The 15,137-nt window shown below is 39.3% G+C and overlaps 1 protein-coding gene across 2 annotated transcripts in view; it reads left to right on the plus strand.

Moving 5' to 3' along the window:
- Plod2 (procollagen-lysine,2-oxoglutarate 5-dioxygenase 2) overlaps positions 1-15,137 on the plus strand; it is a 69,564-nt gene that overhangs the window by 25,075 nt on the left and 29,352 nt on the right. For both annotated transcript variants that reach the window (XM_021206337.1, XM_021206336.1), the window contains exons 2-3: positions 7,498-7,589; positions 9,614-9,750. In XM_021206337.1, the coding sequence (XP_021061996.1) occupies positions 7,498-7,589; positions 9,614-9,750 (229 nt within the window). The remainder of the gene's footprint in view (positions 1-7,497; positions 7,590-9,613; positions 9,751-15,137) is intronic.

The raw sequence follows: 15,137 nt of genomic DNA on the forward strand, positions 1-15,137 counted from the left end.
CTGTTGCTGCATTTGCAAACAGCTCAAATATATGCAAAACCTATAAAAGGAAAATATGGATTAGCATGTAAAATGTGCTTATGTATAATAATATATGGAATACCCACTCATGTGTCATTAAGGTTTCTTTAGAAGCAAGCAGCAGAACCAGTTTCTTTAATCTCTTGAGTGGGACCCACTCGATGTCTAAAACAGAACCAGTTTCTTTAATCTCTTGAGTGGGACCCACTCGATGTCTAAAAATGTATTTTAAATTCATTATTTAATCCAAAAGCTAAATTATAAAGAAGGAAATATCGATCATCTATATCTATCTATCTACCTATCTATAAAATGTTATTTTAGAAAAAGTTTGTGTGTAAGTGTTTTGCCTGAATGGATGTCTGTGCATCAGTTCTGAGCCTGATACCCACAGAGGCTGGAAGAGGGTGTCAGATCTGTGGAACTGGAGTTACAATAGGTTATGCGCCCCACTGTGTGAGTGTTTGGAATCAAAGCTGAGTGCTGGGAGAGTAGACAGTACTCTTAACCACTGAACCATTGCTCTAGCCCTATGTAGATATTTTAAAAATATTTGACTTGGCACTGTGAAGCTAGACTTTTACTATTATACTTTCTGAAACTATCCCCCAGAACTTTTCAGCAAGATGCCAGTGTGACAGTTGTTAGTAGAGCATACAGATGATTTTTGTGACGACTCTAGTCATTCCACAGAGGCCCAATCTGGAAAGGTGGCATTGTAAGTCATTTGGGAGTTACCTTTATAGCCTCAGATTATCATGCAATATGCTATTCCCTATTTTTGGTAATCTCTTACATGGCCACTTCTGAATACCATGAACTGAAGCAGCAGGAAGGTGTTCTAAAGATTCTCAGTTCTTGGAGTAGGTGCTGTAAAACATTAAAGACAGAATGGGGCTGAGCTGTTGCTGCTTAATCTAATCCATTCTACTGTACACAAGAGGCAGACAGGGCAGGCACGATCACCTGTTCTATTTCTTACATCAAGCCAGGCCCTGAGCATGCTCAGTGAGCACTCTAAGAACCAAGAAACAGCACTGCAAGCTTGGCAGGCCAACCCCCTGAAAATAATTCTGTAGTGTTCTCTTAGAAATGCGGGATAGAGGAAACTGCTATTCCCTTGTAACTGAAGATGATAAGTGAAGTTTGTTTTCATTAAGTTTCAACAGCACATGTTTCTGGGTCTTCTTTAATCAAATCCCTCTCTTAGAGCATGGTCTCTTAATCCCAGCACAGCTGCAAGAGGCCCCCCTGCTGCAAGGCAGCTCTTATAAGTGTGTGAGCTCGTGGGAATGTATGTTATCTTCATCTGTGGTTTGTTTGTTTGTTTGTTTTGTTTGTTTGTTTGTTTTTGTCCTGGTCCCTAAATGGTGACCCCTGGGTATGAGCATAGGGGATATTTTTACTGCCTGTGTGAAGTATAAAATAGACAACAACATCCCAAATGTGTTTCAACAAGCTCCATAATCTGCTTGCAGATTTCAGAAAGGCAGTTCCCAGTCTCTGATAAAGCATTTGGCCAGCAGATGTGTTGTGTGTACTCCACTCTGAAGGGAGGAAGTTCTTCTCAGTGACACATCTTTCTATTTTTTGACTGTTCATGTCGCTGAAGCCCCGGAGTTCATTAATGTACACTCTTGATTTCGGGTGGGTGGTTGGCACCATTTTGTGCCTTTGACATTAGAATTATAACTAGTGTTCACGCTTTGTGATGTGTGGAGGTATCAAATATGCTATTATAAATTCTGGGAAGTTGCACTGTATTTGTTGGATGTAAGGGATAGAATGCACATTAATTTTCTCATGTAGCGTGTTTATTTTGGATACATCTTATTGTTCTTATTGTTAACACATCATCCTCAATTAATTATTCTTTCTCTCATGACCAACTCTCTAAAGTTATGCAGAAAAACCTAGTTTTTTTTCCCTCTTAAATGAAATGAGTTTGTGCAAAAGGTGGTTGATTCTTTTCTTTTCTTTTCTTTTTTTTTTTTTTTTTTTTTNTTTTTTTTTTTTTTTTTTTTTTTTTTTTTTTTCCTTTTTATCAGAGTGGAAAAACATCTCAATCCATCAACTGTGATTACATGGCATGACTTGCAGATCTCTTGCCACTGTGGTCAAACTGCACACAGTCAACGCTTCCTGACATAGCTCACCAGTGTCCTGTAACTTCACACCTGGGAAGGTGCTGACACATGCCACCTGCCTGGTTAAGATGACTGGGTTTTTTTTTTTAAATGTAGAATTTATATTTATTATTAAATACCATGTAGGAGATGATCATAGTGAATGCTTTTCCCTATTTTTTGGTTGTTGTATTTCAAAATTTTCACTTAGGTTTCACTTGCTTGTATTGCGAGTCCTTTAGCTTGCTCATTCTTTGGTGTTTGAACTTTGTTTTCACATTCTAACTCCAGAAGGAACTTCTTGGATCTCCGTGTATAGTTTATGGCTGCCATCCAGGCTTGTGTAATTTTTATTTCTATGTTTCTGGGAAGGGATTACTCTGAATGTGGGAGAGTGGATCCTCTTCGTAGTCTCATTTTTCTTCCTATCACTTATGACATTGAACTGGGGTCTTTTAACATTCAAGTCTGAGTAAGTGAAGTAACTCAGCACAAGTGTGGGTCTGTGGAGTGGTGAGAGAGTGTTGGATATGAGTGGGGCAGCCTTACAAAGTGGTTCTGAATGGAGTACATTTTGTACAGATTAGATAACTTACATGGCTCGAGTCTTATTAATCTCAAGCATGTAACTATTTCTACAGCAAGGACATGAATTTATCTAAACTAGTAATTGTGTTGTGGCCAACTAGTCTCATTTTATTTTCTGTGATCACACATTGTTATCATCAACATAAAGCATGTAGCCAACAATATACTAAAAATTACATCTTATAGTAGGATAGAGTTTTATCTTTTCAGTCTTTACCTAATAATCACTTTTGCTATAAAATTTGCTAATTTTGTTTTTATTTCCAATATAAATAATCTAACTGCATACTTTGAAAATGTCTTTAAGCACCTATAACTCTGTGAGAGTTACTTTGTCTTCCAATCACTATGTGGCTACCTACAAAATAACATGAAAAACAAATGGGTATATATAAATATACATTATCTGAAAAATAGTATGGAAGGGAAAAAGAGTGAATCTAATACTCATTTTTAAGTTTTAATTCTAGGGCATGTTCAATTTTATTTGTAGCGAGTGTGAAGAAGTGTGTTGGTTGGCAATGTTTGGGAAGAACCACCATAATGGCCTTAGTGATGCTTAGCATTTCTTGAAAATGTAGTCAGTTTGCCTCAGTCTGGTTCCAGAAGAGTTTGCCTAGAACATACTGTCTTCATGTAGAACAGATGATCATATAGCCTTCCTGCCAGTAGCTCACACCCCACAGTGTGCACACTGCTGTGCTGACCAGTTTATCCCGGTTTGTCCATGGACTGTTTTCTACTTCTGTAACTACAAGCAGGATGTGGGAAAGGGAATGCATGAACAGCCAGCTCATATTCCCACTACGCGCACAGCTCCCTATGTACTGTTTGTCTTACCTCATGCAGTTTAGTGTGGAAGTACAGATGAAAACGGTCCCCCGTCTCCCATTGTTCTCGCTGAAATTACGATGGGAATTGCTCCTGAGGCACGTTTACCTTGACTTCCTTCCAACCATTTCACAAAATCAAATGTTCTCCCCTCGCCACCTACAGTGCAGTTAGGCTGTCGTTTGTAGCTCCGTACTTAGCAACAAAATGATGCTGTAAGATCTGGGAAAACACATTTTTAAGATTTATTGTCCATTTCTATGTATGTGTTCTTGTGAGTATATGCCATTGCGCAAGTGCTCCTGGGGCCAGAAGAGGGTATCCTATCACTTGGAGCTGGAGTTGTATGCTTTTAACCACTGAGTCATCTCTTCAACCCCAGCCCCCAGAAAAACTTATTTTTATGTAATTTGTTTCCCAAATTCAGTTTTAAATTGGTTACTATCTAGCTACAGGATCTTAGGCAAGTTTTATTTTCTCTTTAGACCATCAATGTGGGTTTACTCTTCTGTTGCTGAGGTAATTTACATTAATAGGAAATGACTGTTAGTGGAAGACTGCAGCATGCCTGCCCTCTGCATGAATTCTGCTTCTGGCATCTGTTTGCAGTCTTCTCTGTCTGGCTAGCTCACATTCTGAGTCTTGAAATGATGAACAGTCATATCATGTAACTAACCAGTTGGCCTTGGTGAGGCATCAGGTTCCTTCCTACACCTAGTTGTCAGGGGTGCACCCAGAGGACTGAGGATTCAGCCCAAGTTACAGAGACATAAGGATAACTCGGGCTGGATCCTCAGAGTGTTACAAAGCAAGGGCAGCCTTGAAGACTCTGGAGAGCCATGCAGGGTTCTCCTAGTCTTCCCTGGTGTTGTCAAACAAGATGGGTTCCGTTTCCCAGCAGCCAGTATGCATGAGATATTGGTAACGTGGAAAGCTCACTGGTGACCTAGTACCCCATTTTCACTGAGGACTTCTGACATACTCAAGCTCCTTCCCACCATTCGAAAACCTGGCAGAAAATCAGGTGTTCAACATGAACCACATTGGACAACTTAGGCATAGTGAGCAATTCTTCATGAGGGTTGTTCCTCTTTAAAATGTAGTAGACAATATCTGGGATCCAACTTTCCACAGAGGACCAGCCCTCTAGGCAGGCCTTTCTGAAGAGGGAAGCCTCTGGCTTACCATTCCTATACAGCACACATATCATTTATTATTATTATTATTATTATTATTATTATTATTATTATTATTATTTTATTTACTTACATCCCAAATGTTGTCCTTTCCTCCAGATCCCCCCTCCAAGAATTCTTTCCCCCATCCTCCCTCCCCTTTGCTTCTGAGAGCCCCCCCTCCCCCCCATACCCAGAGCATCCTCCCTCCCTGAGCATCAATCTCTACAGGATTAGTCTCATCCTTTCCCACTGAGGTCAGATAAGGCAGACCTCTGCTACATCACACAGATTATTCTAAAGTTTATTTTTGGCCCTGTGAGTCTTTACCAGATGAGGCTACTTAAATACTGGAAACAAGTGGGCTTTACAGATTAGCTCTGATGATCTCCGATTTCCTCCTTGCACCGCAAATAACTCGTTTGGCAATATTAGCTAAATCATTTATCCCATTTTACTATTACTCTCCTCATCTGTGAATGACAGGTAGTACAGTGTATTTTGTTGAAAATGAATTTTTTACGTTCAGATATGCATGGGATGCATGTGATCACTTGTTCATGAATCCATTCAGTCAAAATGCTTATACATGTAATATATATATATACATGAAAACATTCTTGTACTCTATTGTATGTACATTTTTATGTTATTTTGCATCAATTGAAAATGAATTTTAAAAGTTTAGTAATCCATGGAGTACTCTATACCATGGATAGATAACCTCATGGTGTAATTAATGGTTGGGGACATCTCGACTCTTTAGATACAATCTGATTGGAGAAAATTTGATCCAAAATTTAAATTGTTCTAGTGAATTCGTAGTTACACTTGCTTACAAAGTAAATCTTTTAAAACAAAGACTGGATGCCATCACTACTGCATATAGCCTGCTGGCTGTGAGCTCCTTTCTTCAGGTTCTCCTGTCTTTGCTTTGTGTCTCTGCAGTGGAGCATGCTGGGATTACAGACCCTTGTGCTGCTGATGCTCCTAGCATCCCCTGTGTTCTGGAAATCCAGCTCAGATGGTCAACCTTGCCCATTTCTCTACCCCTGGAAATTTTTCTTCTCTAAAAATAATAATTTAAAGATCTCTTTAACATATCTCTACTTAGTGTCTTAGTCACTGTTCTATTGCTGTGAAGAAACACAAGCAAGGTGACTCAACAAAAGAAAGCATTTAATTCGGGGCTTATAGCTTGGTCTGTAAATATCATGGAGTAACCAGAAAGCCAAGGTGCTGGAACAGTTGTTGAGAGCTTTACAACCTAATCTTAAGGCAGCAGGCAAAGGGGGCTGTAGTGGGCTGGGGAAAGACAGAGACACAGACAGACGTTGGGCCTGGAGTGGGCTTTTGAAACTTCAAAGCCCACCCCAGTAACATCTCCTCTAGCAAGGAACGACTCCTAATCCTTCTAAACAGTTCCATGCCCTAATAACTAAGCATTCAAATATATGATCCTGTGGTGGCCATTCTTATTCAAACAACCATACTCAGATCTTCATAACATTAATTAATTGATGGCTTTATTTTATTTGGAATATTTCTTCAACCAAAAATTTTGTTAGGTGATACCTCGTTTGTAACAGAAATCTAAAAATGCATTATTTATCTTCATGGGAATGTTTTTCCTTTTGGTTTGAGTAATGGATGTTTAGCTTCCCTACATTCATTATACTTACTTTCCATAGTAAAATATTTTCAGAATTTGATAGGAAGAATTATCCTAGTTTGTTAACTGATTTCTATGATCCAGTAATCCTATGACTAAAGGTTATTTATGACTAAGGGGCCATGCAGGACCCTCTTAGTCTTCTTGTGACACTAAGCCATGGAGAATTAAGTGGGATAGCTTAGTGCTTACAGTGCTGAGTTATTATATTAGCTCAGCTGTCTTACTCCATGACTCCTAATTCTGGGAACAGGAATGCCCCAATCCTTAGTGCGTGCTCTGGAGGATGCAACTTTTATGAATTTTCCAGCATGCCTTTGCCTGATAAATATTGTCCCATCTGTCTACAGCAGCTTTTTGGGTATTTGTAAATAGATCCTGAGTCTACCTGCCTCTGGTAAGAAAAGAACCTATATTAAACACGAGAGGCAACTAAAAGCTATGTATTTACTGATGGTGTTATTAGCATCTCTGACTTTTGATCCAATTTCTGTTTATAAAACTAGGATTAAATAAAGGATATAAATGTGACATCTTTTAAGACTTTTAGTATAAGAGGTAGAAGAAAGTAGTTGGGAAATATGACTTTTTAAATGGTCTGTTTTCAATTTGTCCAGCTTATTTTAGAGACTAAGAATTAATTAGTCTTGCAGTCAGGTCCTCCTTTGTGAGTGTCGATGTGGAGTGAATAGAGATTACTGAGGAAATAACATGATTATATGCCTCAAATCTGGGACAGTTTGTAGGTAACAGTGTAGATGACTGATGGAGTGATGTTTACAGAAGTCATAACCCATAAAGTAGGCATTTTGTGAAAGCTCTTCTCCTATATTTGAAATACTCTATTCAGGACCTATTTTCCTTGAGCCACTAATAAACTTTCTTTTAACAGTAAAATAATTTCTTACTACATGAGTTAGTCATTGCCATGTAATACAGCCCATTTTACATGCCTATTTTTCAGTAGCTCTTTGTGTAACTAATCAAAAGCATTCCCATGTGATAATGAAGTGTCCAATCACCATAATGTTATGGAGAAACAGCATTTAATGTTTTGCTAAACCTTCTTTCTTTATCTTTTCAGATAAATTATTAGTCATAACTGTAGCAACAAAAGAAAATGATGGATTCCACAGATTTATGAATTCAGCCAAGTATTTCAATTACACTGTGAAGGTATGTCTTTCAATCTTTGGACTTGTTGGAATATGTGCCTAAAATATATTAACTAGTGGTTTATTTAAACATGCTCTATAAGCAACGGAAATATGTATATATGTAACTTTCCTGACAGTAAATATTTTCACTGACTAAAGGGGTTGCCTGCTGTGGTGTCAGTTGTAAACATGATGGGAAGGGGGGCTTTGGGTACACTATTGATAGTATTTTTCCTGTTTTGTTTGGTTTGGGTTCATTGGTTGGAATATTGGCAAGTGTTTTAGATGTTTGGCTATGGGGCACGGTTCATGGGTATGATCAGAGGTGACTTGGAACCCATGATAGAGTGTTAAACTGGCTTCTGTGAGATCAGCTCCTTGGATCTGATTATTTATTTTTGGATACAAAGAGTATGCCAGGCATATCTTTTCTAGAAAGAGGAGCATAGGGAAGTATCAGAGAGACTGAAAAAAATTAAAAACAAAAGGAAGGAAAATATTGCTCCTACCTTGGGAAAAACTGAGCTGTTTTAGCCTATAACGTAGAGGACAGTGCATCCATTACGTAGCCTCTAGATGACAAGGGGTGGATTTTCATGCAGAGTGTTAATGTCGCTGAACTTTGCTGGAAAGAGATCTAGCGATAACATGTATGTGTTTAAAGAGGATAAGTGAGAAAGTAAATGAGAAATATCATTAGCTTGCCTTGATGGAAAACGGTGTTTAAGTGCAAACAAGGTAAGATATGCCTGGAACTTAGTGAGCCAATATGGCGGGTTCGATGTAAGGAGAGAACGGAAAGTCTCTCATGTTCAAGTATTAGGAAAATTGTATGTGGTATGTGGTTGATCAGTTGCATGTTTATGAGCAAAATTTATTTATTTTTGAGGAAAACTTTTCCCAGAGTATATAGCTCTAACCTGTCAAATCTGAGAGTCCAGTTCTATTTGAATAGTAGAGATTTGGGCCCTGTCTTCATCCTCCTGTCCTGTAGTCCAGAAGTTTCTAAAGCATATACTTTATACCAGGGAGATCTTCATTACTTGAAGGAGCTAGACAGGAAAATCCTCCCATGCATGCCAGATCAGTGAGTTCACAGAGTGGATCTAGGAGCCTTGCTTTCACCGTTTGTCCATGTGACTGGTGCCTCAAAGCCTGCCTCCTCCTTGTGCTTGGCTGGGATGGGCCTCAGATGTTGTTGGCTCAGTGGGCTCAGTGTTGGAGACTCCACAGGATCGCAGGAGGACTCTCAGCTGGAGCACTGATCATTCAGCAGACTGAATCCAGTTCCACACTTAACTTCAATTTGTTTGGATGTCTTCACCCCAGACATCCCTGTAAGCAGTAAAACATCTGAGGTTGGGTTCACTGCGTTTGTTTTCATTGCATTTCCTGTAAATTCCATTCCCCTTTCCTTCTCCAGATCTACTTGTATGTCAGGAGGTGGGGCACTTGGTGGTTACATCTCTCTCTCTCTCTCCCAAAGCCAGGGTGTCAGTTACCACTTACAGTTCAGGGTAAAGTGGCTGAGGCTGAGGCAGGTGCTGGAAACAGGGCCTTAGCTGTACTTCATTCCTTGCCTTGGGTAATTCTTATTAAACTTTTGAGAATAATGCAAATGTAGGATTTGCCAAAGAAATACGGGTTCTTTACACTTGATGCCTTCTGTGTGTCCTTAGTCTAGGAGTCTCTGAGCATAGGGAATTCCTTATAGATTTCCTATTACATTAGACAGGTGAATTACAAGGGTTTCTTCATTTTCCTTTAAGTCTGAAAAACAAGAATAAGATGAGAAATACTTTCTGAGTCAACTTCTATAGGTTAGAATCAAGTTTTGAAATATTTGGAGCAGTGTCTTAGTGGTGAATTGCATTGTAGAGTTATGACCCTACCGTGCATTAATTTCCATTCCATCCTAGCATCATGCTTTAATTATAAATAAATAGTGGCTTACAAGGAAGGTGACACAACTTTTGTTGACATTTTTATGCTGCTATCGCCATTGGCATTTTCCTCAGGTTGAGTTCTTGATTTCATTTCTAGGTTCTCGGTCAAGGGCAAGAGTGGAGAGGTGGTGATGGAATGAACAGTATTGGAGGGGGCCAGAAGGTGAGGTTACTGAAGGAAGCTATGGAGCACTACGCCAGTCAGGACGATCTGGTCATCTTGTTTACCGAGTGGTAAGGAAAATGTCCCGTGGGCTTCCCAGTCTGTACTGTATTACCTTTAAAGACTGAATTTTATAATTGAAGCTTAAATGTAGAAATATTTGACTGAAAATGACTCATTGTATAAAGTGTATTTTCCTCTCACATATAACTGAAGTTTTTCCAGTGAGCAGCGGCTGCTTCTGAGCCCCAACTGATAAGCAAGATTATTCTATATGAAATTTTTTCATTAGCAGGAACTTTTCTTCTATGTAAAATAAACTTACAATGCGGGAAAAGTCACCCTCCGCACCAATCTTGTACTATTAAAGATGATGAGTTATAAGAACTAATGAGAAAACATGGAAAAGTCTAACATTTTTGTGAAATTTGTTTTAATCTTGGGTTAAAAGCACAGTAGAGATCATGCTTGAGTATGCAATTGAGGGAGACAACAAAATGACCTCTGTTCAAACATCAAAAATGCTTTATGAAGCTACAAATATAAGGCAGACATACAGGGCCCTGTGCTGTGGAGTACAAAGAGCCTTTTGGTTCATAAATTTCTTTGCGTTTGTTTACTTTTGTGCTTGGCTGAAATCCAAAGGCATACATGTATCCAAAGCATACATTCTACCATAGACGCATCTCCCTAGCCCACGGATACCATTTTGCATACTGCCTTACTCTCTTGAAATATTTAACATCTTTTCAAAGCTTACATGTTTGAAAAACACCATGTTGCACCATATACTGTCTTGTATCTTTTTCATTTTTATAATGTTGTTACCGATCTTTCATTTTTAAATCTTGTTGAACTTTTCTCATTGGTATAGTAAAGTCATCTTAAATCCTTTTCTTTTCAATTTCCAATTGCAAAAGCACACTTGTTGCAGATGAAACTAGAGATGGTCATTCTTAGGCAGGAATATATGTGAGGATGGCCTGAACGCTGACATAAAATCAGAAACAGTGATGTCTCAGCCCCGCAACACTTAGCACTTCAGTGCTTCCAGTTTTCTTTCTTTCTTTCTTTTTTTTTTTTTTTTTTTTTTTGAGACAGGGTTTCTCTGTATAGCCCTGGCTGTCCTCGAAACTTCCAGTTTTCTGAGACCCTCCAAACACCAGCTTCTTTTTCTTGTATGCACCTTTTCTTGCAAGATGAACTGTGATATGTCAGGTATGGTATAGCTTATGCACTGTGAAGTTTTTTACATTGTCTAATATACCCATACCATATATAATACACATCATATAATATCTAGATTAAATGCTAAGTATGGATTTCTAACATTCACATCCCTGAGTTTGAACCGGCACAAGCAAATTTGGATTTTGATTGTGAGGCAGATAGTCTGTGGGCAAGCATCTGTGAAGAACCTAGCTGAATGAGCTCTGTGTTCCCGAGCCTTTGAGTTTGGGGACCTTGCTTTGCTCTGAGCTTCCCTTCCCAGCCTCCGTCCTCCCCTACTCATACTATTCATCCTGGGGAGTTGGCAGTATGAGGAGCCCATTTGTTTCTGACAGACAGAGGAGGGCATTCTAAGACACCCATACCCCGAGACAAGTCAGTCTGATTCACTTGGATTGCATTTAAGACTCAGCTTGCAGAAAGGACAGGGTTTGAAAAAGGTCCCATGGCTCTAGGTACTGTCATGGTCAGCTATTTGTCAGTGGAGCAGATAGGTTTTTTTTGAGAACAAAGGTTTAAAAGCAAAAATCTATCCTTTTATCAAGGAAAGCAGGCTTATTTTGTGAAGCCTCCTCCCTGGCAGTAGTGGCAGCTTACATGTGCAGACACAAAGGATCTCATCATTAGTAATGACAGTGCTTCACATATACACAATAGCAGCAACTGCTCTCTCTCTCTCTCTCTCTCTCTCTCTCTCTCTCTCTCTCTCTCTCTCTCTCTCTCTCTCNCNCNCNCNCNCANNNGCGCGCGCGCNNACACACACACACACACACACACACACANAGAGAGAGAGAGAGAGAGAGAGAGATGCATTCATCCTTGCATATGTATTCCCAAGCCAAATTGTATACTTGAAATTTTTTGTTCTTTAGTGAACAAGTATTAGATATCTCTATATTCAAAATAAGATACTAGTTATGGATAATGACAGCTGACTGGGGCAAAAGTTCTACTTCTGAATATTTTTTCTCTTTTATATATGTTTTATATATGTTGTAACTGACATAAGGGATCTGGAAGGTTACTTATTTCTTTATTGAGTGAATAAATTCTCATTTTTACAGATGATCATTTGCCAGCTTTTCCAGTTCTTATGTTCAGAGATAACTCCTATTTTAAAAGGAGATGGGGATTCTCACCGAATTCATTGTATCATTGTAAAGTTTCAGGGACTGATGGAGAAACAAGAGCGATTCTGGTCTGGCAGTTAGCTGGGCTGAGGAGCATGTGGCCATGAGATTTGTCACCTTCTCCTTCTGCTGCCCTCTGTGCACTGTGGCTCCTGCTCTTGGGCCCCTCTGCAAACCGTCTGGGGGCAGTGATCTTCCAGACCGAGAGGTCTTCACTGACTCTGTTCAGCATCACTAATAATTTCATACCCTGCGTGTGTAACTTCATTTGGGGACATACTCATCAAGTAATGCTCGGCTTTTAAGATAGAACCAACTTTAGCCCACCAACTCCCCTATCCTCTATCCCACATTGGTAATATTTATTTGATTATTTTCAATATGGCATATACTTTATTCTGAAAATTCACTTGAGTGGGCATTTTCAGTTAGTTAAAATGGTGTGTGTGTGTGTGTGTGTGTGTGTGTGTGTGTGTGTGTGTGTTATGTATGTGTCCCTGTATATCTGTGTATCTGTGTCATCAGTGTATGTTGTAGTTATTAAAGGCTCCATACTATTGCATTATGGTTTTATCTCTGGAAATACCAAAATGTATTTGAGGGGAGACTTAAGATAGATAGTTTTCAGGTATGGGCTGTTTCAGTTTCATTAGACTTTATTTTAACCTGTACCTATGGTTTCAATGATTGTAATTTGTGTTTAACTGTATGCATATAATGATCAGTAAAGTTTTGGATTAGGGAAGAGTAAGAAAGTTCAGGGAGACTTCTGTGGCTTTTTTCCTTGGCAACCCAGTAGCTTTTACCTCTTGGGTAGATAGATATAATTTAATTCATTTATTGGTTGATTCACTCATTTGTTCAACAGACAATTACTGAATGACTTCAAAATACTCAGCTAAGGACCTAGAAAGAAGTTAAAGTCGTGAGCCCAGCTTGTAAGGGAGAGGATACAGCCTGGAATAAGAGGGGTTTTTGATTAGATGCATAAAATAGAATGGATATCTGTGTGGGTACAGAGAATTGAAGGCTGGTGAGAGGTAAATGGAAGGAAATGCTATTTTCCTGCTGTGCTGGTGTCTAGAGGAGTTGACACTGGAAATAAGCCTTGAAAGCAAATCAATGGGTTGGGTCCAGGTGGGAAATCCATGTTAAGTAGATAGGTGCTCATTAGGAAGACACACATGAAAGAATTCATATTAGCTTCTGAATAGGATAGTGAATCAAGGTTATTGTTGTGAGCCTGATCTATTTAGACTTTAATCTACAGGACAGGTATCTATAAATGGGTCTTGTGTGACCAAGCATTGTTCTGTAACTGAGAATTCTCCATTTGCTTATGAAGAAATATGTGACTGCTTTTGTACCAGCCTGGCAGAATTACGTTGTTTGACAGAAACTATGTGGCCTTAGAGTCCAAACTGTCTTCTAGAGGCCAGTGTAAATATTTGGTGACTTATTTTAGGCCATAGCTAGAAACTGCTGGTTGACTCTGGTGTGTGGTACCTTCAGGAGAGTCTCAGACCCCTGAGCCAGGAATGCCTGTGTGGCAGGGGATGGCAGATTGCTGGGACTGTGCATATGGAGCTTGTGGGGATGTAAATCAATATGGGTCAGTATCTCCTCGGAGAGAAACCCTCCAAGGACTAGATGTAAGGTGGAATCAGTAAAACACTGCAAAAGGATTTCAATGGAAGTTGTCATGGAAACCAATGAGTCCACGATGAATGACAAATTTTCATCCAGTCTGGGTCACTGTGGTAGAAGTTACCACAAACATAACACAGAAGGACAAACACTCATAAAAGTCTCAATGACCTGTTGGAGACAGAACTGTGACATGTCTGGGCTCACTCTTATGGGTTTTGCAGGACTGGGGAATATTTACCATGCTGAAATGTGGAAAAGTTTTATTTTATTCCTCGTATTTGAATGGACTGAGTTCCTGTGAGAATTATTTTTATGACCTCTGTGCATTCGTCTTTTGAAAAAAATATTTTTATTGTACATTTTTGTGGCTCAAATAATCTTAAGTAGAAAAACGTTCTTCCGTTTGAGAAGTTTTAAATAGGCAGAGAGAAGAACGTCAAACAGAACCGACACCTGGTAAAAGGAAATGGGGAAAAAAATAACCACCAACTTTACCTTTGTTAGTTGACTGTGGTGGTGCCTGCCTGTAGTGGCAGCCTTTGGGAGGTGAATGCAGAAATGTCAGGGCAAGCCTGGCCTTCATACCACGTCCCTGGCTTGCCTGGGTTACGTGAGACCCTTTCTCAGAAGAGGAAATATTTTACATTTTTTAGTCAAAGTAATATTCTTACTTGAATTATGTGAAAATTATTTCCTTCTCATCTACCTTAAGAGAGTTTCATTTTAAAAGTAATGTGCATGAAATGCTAAATTAGCAAATTAAACATCATATCTTCTTCTTTTATAAGCTATTGACTTTATTAATAACCTAAAACACAGTTTTATCTTTGTCCTTCACTAGAGTTCCAAAGAGGAAAAACATATACTTTCCAAATGGCATCTGCAACTTTTTTGGCCAATCTGGGGATTAAATCCAGGTTTCCTTCACCTGAGGACAAGGCTGTACGTAGAGTTTCACACATACCCACCCAGCTCCTGCCCTCCTTTGTAACATTTGAGTATGTGGTGCTACTTAAAAAATTTCTATAAACTATATCTGTCTGCCTGCCTGCCTGCTTGCCTGCCTGTTCATCTATCCCTCCCTCCCTCCATCCATCCATCTGTCTGTCCATCCGTCTGTCCGTCCGTCTATCCATTGACTATAAATCATGGTTCTTTCACCCACCAAGCAGCATTTTTAACTATTTTCAGAAACTGTCTTGCCTCCTGAGGCTCTCTCTCCTCCTGACTCCACAGAGTTTGAGCTTCTGCTCTCATCTTTAGTCTCTCTCTCTCTCTCTCTCTCTCTCTCTCTCTCTCTCTCTCTCTCTCACACACACACACACACACACACACACACACACACACACAAGCACTTACATCGTGGGCACATACAAACAAAATTAACAACTAGTACTTTGGAGTAAATCAATTAAAGTAAAAACCGGATTGACAAGGTCAATTATACA

This window comes from Mus pahari, chromosome 10 (assembly GCF_900095145.1).
Source record: "Mus pahari chromosome 10, PAHARI_EIJ_v1.1, whole genome shotgun sequence".
NCBI lineage: Eukaryota > Metazoa > Chordata > Mammalia > Rodentia > Muridae > Mus > Mus pahari.